Below are 14,873 nucleotides of genomic sequence, written 5' to 3' on the forward strand. Positions count from 1 at the left end.
ATGGTGGCGTGGAAATAATAAAAAAATACCTTGCAACCCCAAGTTGTGGGGTATTTAATTTTTTTAAAAAAAACCCAATAATACCTCGCAAGTCCATCTTGCTTGGTATTTAAAAAATTCAAAAAAAAAAAAAAAAAGAAACTACCTTGCAACTTGGAGTTGCAATGTATAGAAAATTTTAAGTACCTTACAACTTGGAGTTGCGAGGTACTGAAAAGTAGGGCATTTTTGCAATTTTTCAAAAAAGTAGGGTATTTTTGGGAATAAAGTAGGGCGAAAAAAAAAAAATTTCATAAATTGTTTTCTATCGCTTCACTTATCTACTTTCTACTCTCACTCTTTCCTTCCACTTTCTTTCCTTCCCCCCATTTTCTTTCCAAAACCAAACAAATAACATACACGTCTAGTCTCGAAAACGATGATGTAGCGGCCCCGAACAAAACCCTAGTTTCTTGTCGGTGTCATCTTGTCTTTGAAAAACACACATCTCTGTTTTCTTCGTCATCATTTTTCTCATCCCAATATGCACCCATCTTTTTCACATTGATTCTTTCTTCTTTGAAGCTCTCTCAGGAGCGCTTCCAATTTCTCACACCTCTTCACTCAGGTAATCTATCTTTTTCCCATTTTCTTTTCATTCTTCAAATTATGGGTTTTTGTGTTTGTTTTCTTTTGATTGAATTAATTTTCACACTTTTGATTGAATTATTCATTTTGTTTTAGAAGTTTACATGCTGTTTGTACTTTGAATTGGTGCATGTTTGATATCATGCCGAAATCACGGTGGGCCACCGTAATTTTGCAAAAGTGTGTTTGACTATGCTGTGACTAAAATTGATTTTGATGAATTGATTCTATAAAATTGAAAAGTGAGTTGAAGGTAAAGTGATTTATGTTTGGATAGTTGAGTGTAAAAATTAATCTAGAATCAATTCTGGAGGCAAAATCAATTCTACTTGACGGTAATCAAACTTGTCGAAATCAATTCTATACCTCAAGAATCATTTTTGACTCCTCCAAAAGTGGAACCAAACTTACATTGAGCTTTCGCAAAACCACTATGGCTCACCGTGATTTCGGAAATCTAACTGTGATACCTAACCGGGTTAAAAGAAACATGTTTAGAGGGGAGTGATCATTAATGTATGATGAAGGTGGTTATGGAATGACCAACACATTAATGAAGGTTATGTTGTCAGTGTCATGCTATACTGGTTAGCGAATTGGGTTACGTTGTTTGATTTATTGAATTTGAATTGATTATACATGTTGATCTAAATTTTCCATTGACATTTCAGATTTTTCTTGCTCATTATTATGTAAATGTAGTGCTGAGATTTTCTTTTATTCATTATTATTCCGATTTTTCATGTTTATCTAAATTTTACATTAACTTTTCAGATTTGATCACTTTTTCTATTCATGTCACAATTTATTTTTGGTGAAACTTCCTTGTCGATTCAATTGTCTGACATATTACTGCTGATCCTCGTGAATAAGAACAACCAGTTCAGGCATATCGTGGTCTATGGCATTCATGCTTGTAGAAAAAATCTTTCCTTTGTATAATCTGACAAGTTGCTAGAAGCATTAGAACAATGCTCTACATCGAACAACTTCTGTATTGGAAGTTTGGAACCTCCCTTATCACAATTATTACACATCATTCTGTTCTGAAATTTTTTCTTATGGTTTTGACTATTTTGATCTTCACAATGGAATAAATTGTATGTTTCTTGCTGCATACTTTTGAACTCCACTCTGACCATGACAGAATTATCACTTCACACTGCATCGAAAAAGAGTGGTGTCGGTTTGTAGGCTAGAATGGGATATGGATTTCCTGCTGTGGTTAAAGCACACGTTTTCACGCAGTAAACAGTCTCGGCTGTTAATCAGAGATCAGATGGTTTAGATTACACAATAACAAGATCAGTTTTAAACTATCTCAGTCATTACTTTGAGATCTGATTGTTGAAATCGAAAATTGCTTGACACAGTTACTGCACCAAATTCAGTGGGATAGGAAATTATGGTTCACAAGTACAATTACTAAAATACAATTCCAATATGAATTGTAGCAGAAGACATGTTCATTCCAATATGAATTGAGTGATTTATTGAATTGATTAGATATGTTTGCCTCTTAACATTTTCAGATTTTTCTTGTTCATTATTATGTGTTGTAGTGCTACTTGGATTGAATTGCATATGTTGGCGAAAGCTTGTGAAAAAGGGGATGGATCTAAGTCCCTGGGTAAGATACTGGCAAGATGGAGGGAATATAATGCCCAACTTGATGCCGGCAATGATGTGGATAAGCCTGTTCGCAAAGTTGCAGCCAAAGGATCGAAGAAAGGGTGTATGAAAGGTAAAGGAGGGCCGGAAAACTCGCGGTGTAATTATAGAGGTGTGAGACAAAGGACTTGGGGGAAATGGGTTTCTGAAATCCGTGAGCCGAATCGAGGGAGTAGGCTATGGCTAGGTACTTTTACCACTGCCATTGGTGCTGCTCTTGCTTATGACGAGGCAGCCAGGGCAATGTATGGTTCTCGTGCCCGTCTCAACTTTCCTAACGTTTCGGTTACTAGATTCTCTGATGAATCTTCAAACGATTCTCCAGATGCAAATCACTTGGCAGTATCAACAAATACCGAGTCCATGATAATACCAGATAACTCAGGGATAGGAGTAGAAGACAGTAATGATATGGAACCAATGTCCTTATGCTTAAGTATAAAGCAGGAGAATGAGGAAGGTGAGCCGGAGATAAGTTAATCGGTTCCTTGTTGATGATGTACATTTTGCTTACTGGGATTTTGATATGGCATGAATATTTAGCTCTTGTTCTTGCTAATGATCAACTTAGGAGTAATGAATCTCGATGTTTCGTCCTTTTGATTAGCTGTTGCAATAATTTGTAAAACTAAAATGAACTTGGTTGGAAAGTAGCCTTATGCACTCTTAATATTCAGTCAAGTTTTAACTTATAAGATGTGAAATGTATTTTACATTTCTTCTACATTTTGTTTTTGCCTCTAGGTATACACTATACACTGCATAATATCTTGTGATCTGCCCTGGTAAAATTATACTAGAGCACTCTGATCTGTGGATTATTGAATTTGAATAGTTCCATTTTTGCTGGAAATGTCAATTTCTTTAACACTGGATTTGGCCTGGATGGTTTGGGTTATAACAGGATTGAGAGTAGGATAATGAGAGCTTCATACTTTTGTGTGTCAAGAAATTTAGATTTTACTAAATTTCACTAGAAATGTTTTTCATGATGAATCTATGAGATTGATACATGTCTTCTTATATCTTTTAATTGAAACATTTTATATTTAATGGAAAATTAAGAACTAAGAAAAGTGTTGACATTTATAAGAGACTATTTGATGTGGATATGCTATTTTTTTTAATTGACATTTATAAGAGACCCAATTGAAAAGTCACTCCCACTAGTGGACCAACTATGAATAAGCACCAAAAGGAACATTCAGAATCCCATCTAGCTCCAAGATTCTGTGCTCCACAAATGAGGTTCAGAATCTAGAAGCATGGAGCAGAGAATCAAGTTTGTTAGTACAGTTTGCTTTGCAAGGAGTATGTTTTGAGCTGAGTTTGTTATTTAACTCGACATTTCATCTTTGCAAAGTACTATACTTTCCCTGTATGAGTCATCAATGAAATTTGCATCATCACTCCCCTTCTTTAACTGCTTTAGGAGAGGTTTTTTTTTTAGTCCAGAACTCTAAAGAGTGTGTTTGGATAGAGAGTGATGAAGGAGAATGACTAAATTTTCTTTTTTAAGTTACATATATCACTAAATTTTATTTAGGGACTATAAAAATCTTTTTTAAAAAATTGAAACAGTAACAAGATAAATGATCATATAATACTTCAAATTCAATTACAAATAACTTATTTAAAAAATAAATAAATTATATTGTCAGTAATTTTATAAAAATGTAAGTTCTCCTTACTTTTCCTCATAGGTCTGTCATTCCAGTATACTCTAAAAATTATTTCTCAGTTAACATTGATGTTTTAATCGAGAGTTTGACCATAGAAAATGCTACTTCTTATAAGTCGGTTAAGGTGCCCACATATGCTAATAGGAGAAGGAAGCCTCTAAGTAAGAAAGGGTTTCCATCAAATCAATTTTATAGAGTAGAGTTGTCGTGGACATAACTCTTAAATACAAGTTCTTAATGTGGAGTCTAAGGTACAACGTTCTTCCATCTAATTGACTAATATTTTGGATTATATTTTCTTCATGTGCTTAAGTTCTAACATGGTTGAAATCTCATTGAAGTATTGAACCTGCCTAGGTTTCTGGCTTATTTGTATATCAAAAGTGAAGAAATAATCTCTTTAGAAGATTTAAATATAAATACAAGCAAATCTAAACATGCATAAATTTAAGACTCTGTTTGGTTAGACATTAATATATTCAATCTAGCGTTTCACTGCATTCACCATGATTTTCCAAAGCTATGAATTGGATTGGTAAGTAGATACACATCGTCACTCTGAAACTCTCATTTTCCAAACAAACTATATTAGCTTTAAATAAATCACCAACTTAGCGAGAATAAATAGGTTGTATCAATTACTAATTTAACGAAAATAAATTGTCAAATAAATATTTACTGGTTACACACCAACATTTATTTCTAAAAAGAAAATGGTCATTTTCTTTTTTGAAATAGAGGACCGACATCTAAAAGAAACGAAATCATTCTAGGAGGAACTAAGGAAGTAAACTAACTTAAACTAGAACTTTCTCATAATAAGCATTAGAAACCTTAGCCTCACAATCAATTTGATGAAGTCTTCTAAGAGCTTGGATATGTTAATGTTGCACAACCACTTTTGAATCAAGCAACTCTATTACCTTGAAGTCACACCCTTTGCAAATGCATAATCCTCGAGCACATCCAATGTTCCATGACGAAATCTCATAACCACTCACCTTCATTGCCTCCCAAAAACCCTAACCACACTACAACTACTTAAAGGTTCTGGAGACCTTATTAACCCTACCGCACATGTAAAAAACTATCTTATTTTGTTAATGAAAAATGCTAACAAGCACTCTAAAGAAACTTGATGCCTTTAGAGAACTTGTCAGCATGATCCTTAGTTAATTAGTTAATATATTATCTTATATATGAACTTTATTTTTGAGAAAATGTCTTACCAGCTTAATAAAAAGAACTAAGAAGAAATGTACAATGAAAATAGAATATTAATAAATTTTTGTTTTCTAAGTAGCTAATAAAATGAAACAAAAATAAAAAAACGGAGATAATGGTTAATGAATGTTTTTATTGAATTGAGAGGTTAATAAACACAACAATAGATCTTAACGCCTCAATTTTTTTTACACATATTCAACGCTTTATTTTCTCTCTATATCTTCCTTCTTATAACATCATAAACATATTACATTTATCATATTATTCTCTTTTATCTCTATCTTTGCCATGGTATGCAAGGTTTTACAACTCGAGAGTTTACTCAACTTGTTTTACCTAGGCCACCTAGGTAAACATGACTGGTAAACTCGTACAAGTTTATCTAAAATTAAAATTATATAAAATTTATTATATACATGACATATGTAAGCTAACATAAATATTATAAGTAAGTCAATAGTGCAAAATATGACTTAATTATAAATGCGAAGTATACCTAACCACCATAATAAAACATTATGCTTAATTTAGCATCAAAATACAAAATTAACTCACAAAATCACAGATGTTGTGTTGTGTTGTTCGTTTAGGTAGGTTTCAGAAGAAAGAAAAGCAAGACAAGAGAGTGTTAACTGTAAAGACAAGACAAGGAGCTACTGAGCTTGAAAAAAGGAAATGGATTTAAAAAAAAAAAGAGGGGGGGCCTAGAAAAAAAATCCAAAACTAAAAAAAATGTGTTTTTAAGTGTTAACTCGTAAACTCGAACGATTTTACCCGAGCTCATTTCGTGTTAACTCGCTCAAAGTCGTCAAACATTCTGATTTCAATAAAAAAAACAAATTTAATTCCGATTTAACATGATTTTGACACCTAAAAATGTAAATTCGTTTAATTTACGAGTTAACATTTTTTTTGAAGAAGCTAAATTAACTCATCCAAATTGATGCCGAAGAGAATCGAACCTGAGACCTTGAGGATGAGCACACTTCTAACACTCAAGTCAATACCACCAGGCCAACCCAAGTGGATTTTACGAGTTAACATTTGATTCGTGGAACTCTGACTGTCTCCAAATGTATAAGAACATATATTCCTGATAAACAGTGAAATACTCTCTCCGGTCACATTTATAATCAAAAAAATATTTTTTAGATTCATTGAATACATTATATATTCAATGAATCTAAAAAGTGATTTTTTGATTATAAATGTGACCGGAGGGATTAGATTTTTTCTGCCGACTTTTTTAAAATGAAAATGCTTGGAAGTAGTACACCGGCTTTGAGTCCCACATGTTACCGGTGCCCATGTTACGAGTCAAAAAGATGTGTCGTGGGGATTGAATCTCTTGGTATCACAAGTCAAGATATTCTTGGAATCATACCAAATATATCAAAGTATCATCTCGATCACCTTAACGGCTTAACCTCAATAAAAAGAAATATAAATTTACTTACCTTTGTTGAAAAATGAAATATATCAATATCACCTGCCGCCTCAATTATTTTATAAACAAATGGCTGGTTCATATCTTATATGGATCATACTTTTCTAAAATTTGGATTCTATCAAAACACTTTCAATTCAGAAGGAACAGTGTACCACAAACATTCTTATTTGCTGGGAAGATAATGGTTGACACATTTGATGAGATGAACTTCCTTTTTTTTTTTTAATTAAATTATAAAATAGGATTTTTTTAGGGTTCAGTTGGTTTATCAGCTTATCGCGTCCCTTAATTTTCTTGTTTTGTTTTTCTTTTTTCCAATGATACCGGTTAGGTTTGGCCCTTCATCTTCTATTGTATTTTTTTACTTATATATGCGTGTATGTGTGATATTATGAGTATGCTTGTAGATGATATTTGTTTGTTAAAGGTGTCAATTTAGTTGAGACGTCTAACAATCAAAATAGATGTATGTCACATTTGAACATAATATTCAATTACGTGCATATAATTCATAAAAATAAATGTGATACTCTTTTTAGAATTTTTTTTGGTTGCGAATGTGGCAGGTATTATTGGATAAGAATTATTATATTTTATGATCCAATTTGTCATTGATAACACCTGAATCATACTAGTATCATTTTTGGCTTGTAGCAAACACTAAATTCATAATTAGCTTTTAATAAATACTCCCTCCGTTTTAAAATGAGTGTCGTTTTAGGTGTTTACACACGTATTAAGAAATGCAATGATTAAGAGAAAGGGAATAGTCATTTTACCAAAATATCCTTATTAACTATTGGTTAGTTTTAAAAGTAATACTTTGGAAGTAGTGTGCATAGTATTAATTGGATGGTACAATTGAAAAGAAAAAGTTATTATTGCATTGGAAACTGAAAGCGACACTCATTTTGAAACAATTTTTTTTTTGCTAAAGCGACACTCATTTTAAAACGGAGGGAGTAATTATGTTATTTGGTTTGTTACAAATCAATAATCATGTCACCTTGGCATCTTGCAAACGCTAGATTTATGCCTTTAATAATTGTTATAGTATGCTTTATAAACTTTGACAAAACTAAAAGTTACTCCCTCCGTCCCGTTTTAAATGACCTAATTTTAAAAAGTGTATTATTCATACAACATGTTTTGACCTCATTTTTCTATTAATACATAAATATAAAATATAATATATATGATCTTGTTGTATTCGTCACGATGAATATTTTTAAAATATCAAATTTTCATAATTTTTTATAATAAATTATTAAAGATATTTAAGTTCAAAATTGTGCATTGGTATACGTGACATGATCAACTAGGTCACTTAATATGAGAAGGAGGGAGTATGTAAGACTATATATATTTTGCTTTGCCACGTACGCAAAATTACGTAGTATGAGGTGTGAAACAGCCAAATGCCTAAGATTTGTTATATTCCATGCTATGATGATTACAGATCCGCAGCTATCTAGTGTTAGTTATGCCCAAATGTTAGAATGGATCGATGATATTTATGATGAAAGTGATTGGAAATTAATGCATTATCCTGCCATCTTCTAATTTCCAGCTGCAAAATGATGCAACTGTTTTCTTCCAAGCATTCCAAACTCTGTTTGGAAAGTTAGGAAAAGGGATTCTATGCATTTCTATTCCTCATAAGGAATTTGACATAAATGTGATGACGTTTTGGAAGAATTAACCAATACGCCATTGCAATCCTAACTGGCAATCACTAAGCAGCTAGTAACATATTTAACCTTTGACATTCAAGGAAAATGAAATTAAATGAGGGCTAAACAATTTAAGAAAATTTATGATTTTGTAAAAAAAAAAAAAAGAATTATGATAAAATGTGTTTAACATTTTTTTTAAGAAGTTAAGCTAACCCACACAATTTGATACCGAATATAATTGAGCATACTCCAATGTCCCAAAATAATATGAAGTTGAACACTTTGGCATCTCAAAATTGGGCCAGATATGTGTTAATTGTCCAATCATTCAATAGTAGGTCATATTTTTTTTTGGTACAAAAGAGGGCCAAAGACCATAGTAGGTCATATTTTAATATTAATTATTTTAAAATAAATTCAAATTTTAAATTAATTTTGACTAGAGAATATCAATATCCGACCAAACATCAAAATATCTAACAATTTACATTAAATTTTTGTAGGAAAATCTTAAAACTATGATAATGAATTGCATAATGTATTAGGATCATAAATAATTTGAAGCACATCAAGCCTAAGTTGCTTTGAGACCTTATAGTGTTGGATCACGACACCTGATCCTACATCTCATGGTTGCTCTTTAGACACCTTAAATCCGTTTTCGATCGGATCGTAACTCTCAATTAATTATTTTAAGCAAGGTGAACAATTTTTAGGTGTTTAAAGAACAATTTTCCTACCTTTTGAAACTGAGGTTCTCCATTCCACTATTCATATATCCGTTGAGGCCATAAATTTGGATCTAAAGTTACAAATGAAATCTACAGACATTTCGACCTCACACTAGGATGGCTAACTTCCAGCTTAGAATTTTGAATGAACATTAAATGAAATAAAAATTACGGTGAACAATGACAGACAATGAGTTGAAGTGAAAATCAAAAGTATGCATAAATGAATGAAGGAAAAAAGAAGATGCATAATAAAACAGTTCGGTTGAGAGGGTATTCCGCGTTAGTTTTTAAATGCAAAAATTAAGTTGATCGCTGGCTTGAGCTATGCTATCAACCACCAACTCTAAGTTGAGTTTTGAATAAAAGGATACTAGCTCTTTCACTAGACTAATAATTAGGGTAGGGAAAAAAATCAAAAAACTGAACTGAATTGTTGAACGAACTGGATTGAACAAAAAAAAAAAATCATTACTAACAATTCTGAAATTAAACTGAAACAGTTTAGTTTATTTTAAAACAGTTCAGTTCGATTTGAAACAATTCAGTTCAGTTCGGTAACTAAAATTCGATTTCGTTTGTTCTTTTTATTTTTATATTTTTTCAAGAGTATCAATAATAACAGTTCGGTTCAGTTTGGATTGAAACAGTTCAATTCGAAATACTAACAATTCGGTTTAGTTATTTTAAATTTAGCAAACAGTTCAATTTGATTTGGTCAGTTTTCATCCTGAACCAAACCATACCCACCCAATATTTAGACATTTTTTTTATACATGTGACATCTGATTAATCATGTTTCAATTATAACTAGTTTAATTAAGTGGATGAGATTAATCACAATTTTAAATTCTTCAACATTGTCTAAATTAACCATAGTTCAGTTAAATTAATTAATTATAATTTTATATGTGATTAGCCAAGTGTCGCAGTCTCATGAGCCAGGTGTGACAGTCTCACATATGTACTGAAAATTAAGTGTACATTCAATATTTGAAATATTTTTGTTTCTATTATTTATAATCCCAAAACTAAACTCCTACTTCCTTATTTCATACATCCTTCGGTCACTAATATTAGCAAAAATCCAATTTTTAGATTCATTCAATTAATGATGTATGTAGTCTTTATTATAGGCTACATACATCATTTATTGAATGAACCTAGAAAGTGGATTTTTGCTTATATTAGTGACCGGAGGGTATAAACCTTATATAAGTGGGCCCAATTACTGCCAGATGAACCTCCTATCAAACAAGTTTCCAAAAACAATAAAAATATTGGCATTTATTCCCTCTCTATAAAACCCCCTCCATCCACTGTCCATTACCCCACACTCCTATGCTTAACACTTACTCTTCTCAGGAAACTAGAAACCAAAATCTTTACTTGTCCAATACCTTATCTCTTACAACCTCACACATTAATGTTCACAATGAGCAAAGTTGGCTTGGTTTTTCTCTTGATAACTCATATCTTCTTGGTAGCACTTCAAGCCATGGAAGAAGTTCATTACTCTGAGGCTCCAACTCCAATGGAGCTTAAAAATCATAGAGAAGTTCAGCTAAGTTATCATAAGAGTGATAAAATTTCTAGCTCATCAAAGGAAGAAGGAGAAAGAGAATCAAAAGAAGAAAGCGCTATGGCTCCAGATTATAGAAGGATGGGAAAACACCATTCTTCATCATCAGAAATGGCTGGTGGAGGTGTTATCATTGGTGGGTTAGTTAGTGCAACTTTTGCTGTTGTTTTTTGCTACATTCGTGTTACAAGGAAAAAGGATAGTGATGGTGGTGGTGTTGGTCATTGACATGCTCTGTTTCAACTTTTTTGTTTCTTTATGTATACATTTTAGTCTAGGAACTAGGAAGAAAATGGTGTAATTCACAAAAACAAAAAAAGTTAAAAAGAAAGAATATGGTCATTTTGGAACAAAAGCAATGGACCTATGGTAGGAAGATTCGGTACTCATGAAACCGTTTTTATGGTGCAGTCGATTACGTGCTCTTAGATTAAAAGAATATGTAATTTCTTAATCCATTAGCAAGCAATCGGTTGCACTATAAATTCAGTTAAATTCAGTTGTAAACCATTCTTTTTTTATTTCTTTTCTTTTATGATTGTAATATGATTATAATTTTTTGTATCTACATATATAATTTGGTGTTGTTGAGTAGGGATTATATGAGACTCAATTTAATTTATTGTTAGATAATATTGTTTTATTTTGCTACCACTATGTTTGTCTTAATTCTCATTTTTAGAGAGAAAGGAAGGTGCATCCAGGTTACATTTTTGTTAGAGTAAAAGGAGAGTACTTTCTTCCACATGAAAGCATAAAAGGATCCCATAAAAAGTGTCTAAGAAATTCATATCCCCTTTTGACCAAATTTCTGTTCATGATTTCTTTTGGTTTCCTTAATGGTTAATTCATCAAGCACAATTTTTTTTTTTTTTTACTAGCATATGGTGTATACAACGAGCTTTAGATTGTGCATTGATATGTATGATTACAGTAAGAAATAATTTTTTCTGATAAAGATTAAAGAACAGGAGATCCAAATATTTTATAAAGCAAGAAGATACAAGTCAATATATTATAGTATCTGCACTCCTTTACTTTTTAAGCAAAAAAAGTAAAATGTAAAAGTTTATTTTAGTTTTGTTTTTGGTGGTGTAAATGTAAAAGGTTTAGTCCTATAAGAAAAGGTACTACGTAAGAAGAGTCCCTTAGAGTGGTCCCATAATTATATATTCAATTTTAAATCTCTTTATTTGTAATTTAACAATTTTATAGAACTATTTTAGTTGTCCAAGAGGGTGGTGGGGGGGTTAAATATGGCCAAATATTGAAGGTTCTAGTTACTACCTCCGTTCCTTTTTAAGTGTCACTTTTTAACATTTTACACAAACCAAGACACTCAATAAATGTTACTTTTTCTTATACAATAATCTATACTTTTACTATAATAGCCTTAGTCATTTAATATCTTATTTCATATATTTCTCTCTCCACAATAAATAACTAAGGGTAATGTTGGTAAAACAACATTTATTGTTGCATTGAACTTTGAAAGTGACAGTTAAATAGGAACAAAAAATTTCTCCAAAAGTGACACTTAAAAAGGAACGGAGGGAGTACTAGTTAGTAAAAGCTATAAAGTAAAGGTCGGTGCCTCTATCACCTTGTAGAAGGAGCCACCAATTATCTAACAAATCCTGCATTACAAACTAAAGATATATATTTTCTCTCTTTTTTATTATTTTGATTTCTTTTGGAGTGTGGTTTGTAATAGTTTAGTTAGAAGCAAAAGTAATGCCAGCATCTCATTAGCTGTGACTCACTAATTGAGATTGATTTCGAAAATTAGGAAGTTGACCCCTATAGTAAGAACATTGTTATTAAAAATGACATTATTTCAATGTCATGACTTCTTGACCGTTGTTCCTTAAAGATTTTAGTTTGTACCGGCTACAAAAGAGTTACCAATTGCAAATTACGGAAAAGGATTCTCTCATGTCACATAAGAGTCGACTTGATTTTTGATCCTTAATTTGCTAGGTGTGAAAAGGGAGACATATTTGAATTAAAAAATAGGAGAAATGGGATAAAGGGTTAAGATATCCCACACTTGAAAAAGAGAGAAAAATAAACCAAAAAGAATCCCCTCCCGCCAACCAACTACTTGTGAGATATTGAGATTTGAAATAGATTCGACAATTGTATCATAAAGTGTTGCATTTTGGTCCTCCGTTTTGAATCGATGATTGAGATTGATTAATTGTATGTAATTGACTGTGTAATTTGAATAGTTCGATTTTCTAATTAATGGTTGAAGTCACTTACAACGTGAAACTGCGTGATGAGTGACCTTAACAAATCCTGGGATGAGTTATTGACTTACCAGTCCTTCCTAAAACGAAGAGGCACCCTTGCAATCAATATTCCTCACACTCACATATTTAAGATATTAGCATTCAATTAATCTAGATCGAATTGTCCAAATTTAAGATCCGTATTTTCAATATACAATCAAAATTAAAATATGCATTTTTTTTGACCGTCCTATCAAATATCATTTATATGTGTTCTTGTCTGATTATGTAAAAAATAACTACACCATATATTCATTCTTCATTCAAGATTGTACTTGCTACAATCAAACTCCTCTAGTTATGAGTTTTTAACTTACAGTAACTTGGTGGAGTCATAATTCATTCCATTACAACTTGGTCAAACCTCTATATAAAGAGAATATCCTTGGAAACTTCACATGATTAATTCATCTATAGTTTGAACTAATCCCCGGGTTCAATTATCTTAAATTGCCCCATTCTTAAAAGGCCAAAATTTTATCTAGCCCAAAACAGCTTCCACCAAACAAAGCAGCACCCACAAGAAAAAAGAAAGAAAACTATTCTTTCCTCTGCTTTCTCCTTTTCCCTCCAAAAAGAACCATTCTTTCATCATCTTTTTCTTGTTCTTCAAGACACAATCAATCTCTACATTCATCAAAATTCAAACATGGCTTCATCATACTCATGTTGGTGTTGGTTTCCAATCTACTTCATTGCATCTGTAGCACTTGGTGTCATAGCAATCACCTCAGCAATACACTCAAATTCCAAATCCTCACCTCAAGTAATCCCTCCACAAACTCACACACTCTCAACAAACGCAACAGAAGCACTCAAAAAACAAGGTTTTGTTCTCATGGCTGATCTTCTTCATCGTTCACCACCATTCTTTCTTCCACCTAAAAACTCAACTTTCTTTGCCATCAAAGATTCTGCTATCAAAAACACTTCACTCCCTCTTTGGTTCCTCAAAAGTCTTCTAATGTATCACACTTTCACTACCAAACTCACAATGCAAGAACTCTTAAACAAGTCGCAAGGAACTTGCGAAACAACCCTTTTTCGTCAAAAGAATGCATCACTCACTAAGGTTGATACTTTGCAGAAAACAGTAGAGATCAACCATGTTTTGATATCAAACCCTGATATGTTTCTTGGTGAAGAATTCAACATTCATGGTGTTCTTGGACCGTTTTCTTCTTTGCAACGTGAAGTTTTACAAGGTGCTGATTTCATTCGTTCACCAACTTGTCCTTCATTCAAGAGCAATTCAACATATGAAGTTGGTGATTTCAAGAACTTTGTTGAATGGAACAAGGTTGTTCAGTTACTTGGTTCAGAAGGGTATTCTTCATTTTCAACAGCATTGCATTCTGTTCTTGAAGGGATTCTGAAAGATTCATCAAGTTTTGGTTATGGTTCTGCTACAATCTTTGCTCCTCCTGATGTAAATTTACTTCATTACCCTTCTACTTTGCTTGATAGAGCTGTGAGGATTCATATTCTACCTCAGAGATTCACTTATAGAGAACTCAGTTCTCTTCCTGTTAGGACTCTTTTGAAGACTTTGATGCCTGATGATTATCTTGAAATTGATGGAGTTCTTGATTTTATGGAAGGTGTTCTTATCAATGGGATTCAGATTGTGAAACCTGATATGTTTGTTTCAGAGAAATTTGTTGTTCATGGGATTTCAAGAGCTTTTAAGATGGCTGAGATTACTGCTTGAAGATGTTGAAATTAGTTAAGGGTCCATTTGTCACAATATGTGTATGTGTATAGGTTTTACATTTTGATGCAATCATGTAAATTTGCATCACTTTTGCTTACTTTTAAATTTGTATCATTTTTACTTGCATTCTTATAGATGCAATCCTAGAACAAGTAAAACCAATTTAATATGTATGCCTAGTTTTTCACTTTGATAGTTTATGAATTTTATTTGGTGTTA

The 14,873-nt window shown here is 32.1% G+C and overlaps 2 protein-coding genes across 3 annotated transcripts; both read left to right on the forward strand.

The window, feature by feature from the left end:
- The first annotated feature begins 468 nt into the window (after nucleotides 1-468).
- On the forward strand, nucleotides 469-3,024 carry LOC146950417 (putative dehydration-responsive element-binding protein 2H). Of its 2 annotated transcripts, none has more exons than XM_085746340.1 (2): nucleotides 469-607; nucleotides 1,402-3,024. In XM_085746340.1, exon 2 carries the CDS (start codon nucleotides 2,179-2,181, stop codon nucleotides 2,776-2,778), a length of 600 nt encoding a protein of 199 aa, XP_085602466.1. In that variant the 5' UTR covers nucleotides 469-607; nucleotides 1,402-2,178; the 3' UTR covers nucleotides 2,779-3,024. The 2 variants fall into 2 exon arrangements, with proteins under 2 accessions (XP_085602466.1, XP_085602467.1); XM_085746341.1 differs by having other exon boundaries at nucleotides 2,190-3,024.
- A 10,251-nt stretch (nucleotides 3,025-13,275) lies between these two features.
- FLA21 (FASCICLIN-like arabinogalactan protein 21 precursor) lies at nucleotides 13,276-14,873 on the forward strand. The gene has a single exon (XM_085741565.1). The coding sequence runs from the start codon at nucleotides 13,590-13,592 to the stop codon at nucleotides 14,649-14,651; it is 1,062 nt and encodes a 353-aa protein (XP_085597691.1). The 5' UTR covers nucleotides 13,276-13,589; the 3' UTR covers nucleotides 14,652-14,873.

The sequence above is a fragment of the Medicago sativa genome, chromosome 2 (genome assembly GCF_051527215.1).
Source record: "Medicago sativa cultivar Bolivia chromosome 2, Bolivia_mono, whole genome shotgun sequence".
Lineage (NCBI taxonomy): Eukaryota > Viridiplantae > Streptophyta > Magnoliopsida > Fabales > Fabaceae > Medicago > Medicago sativa.

What these genes read in the sequence shown, in the direction of transcription:
- LOC146950417 (XM_085746340.1), top strand. Translation starts at nt 2,179, where the DNA reads ATGTGTTGTAGTGCTACTTGGATTGAATTGCATATGTTGGCGAAAGCT.
- FLA21 (XM_085741565.1), top strand. Translation starts at nt 13,590, where the DNA reads ATGGCTTCATCATACTCATGTTGGTGTTGGTTTCCAATCTACTTCATT.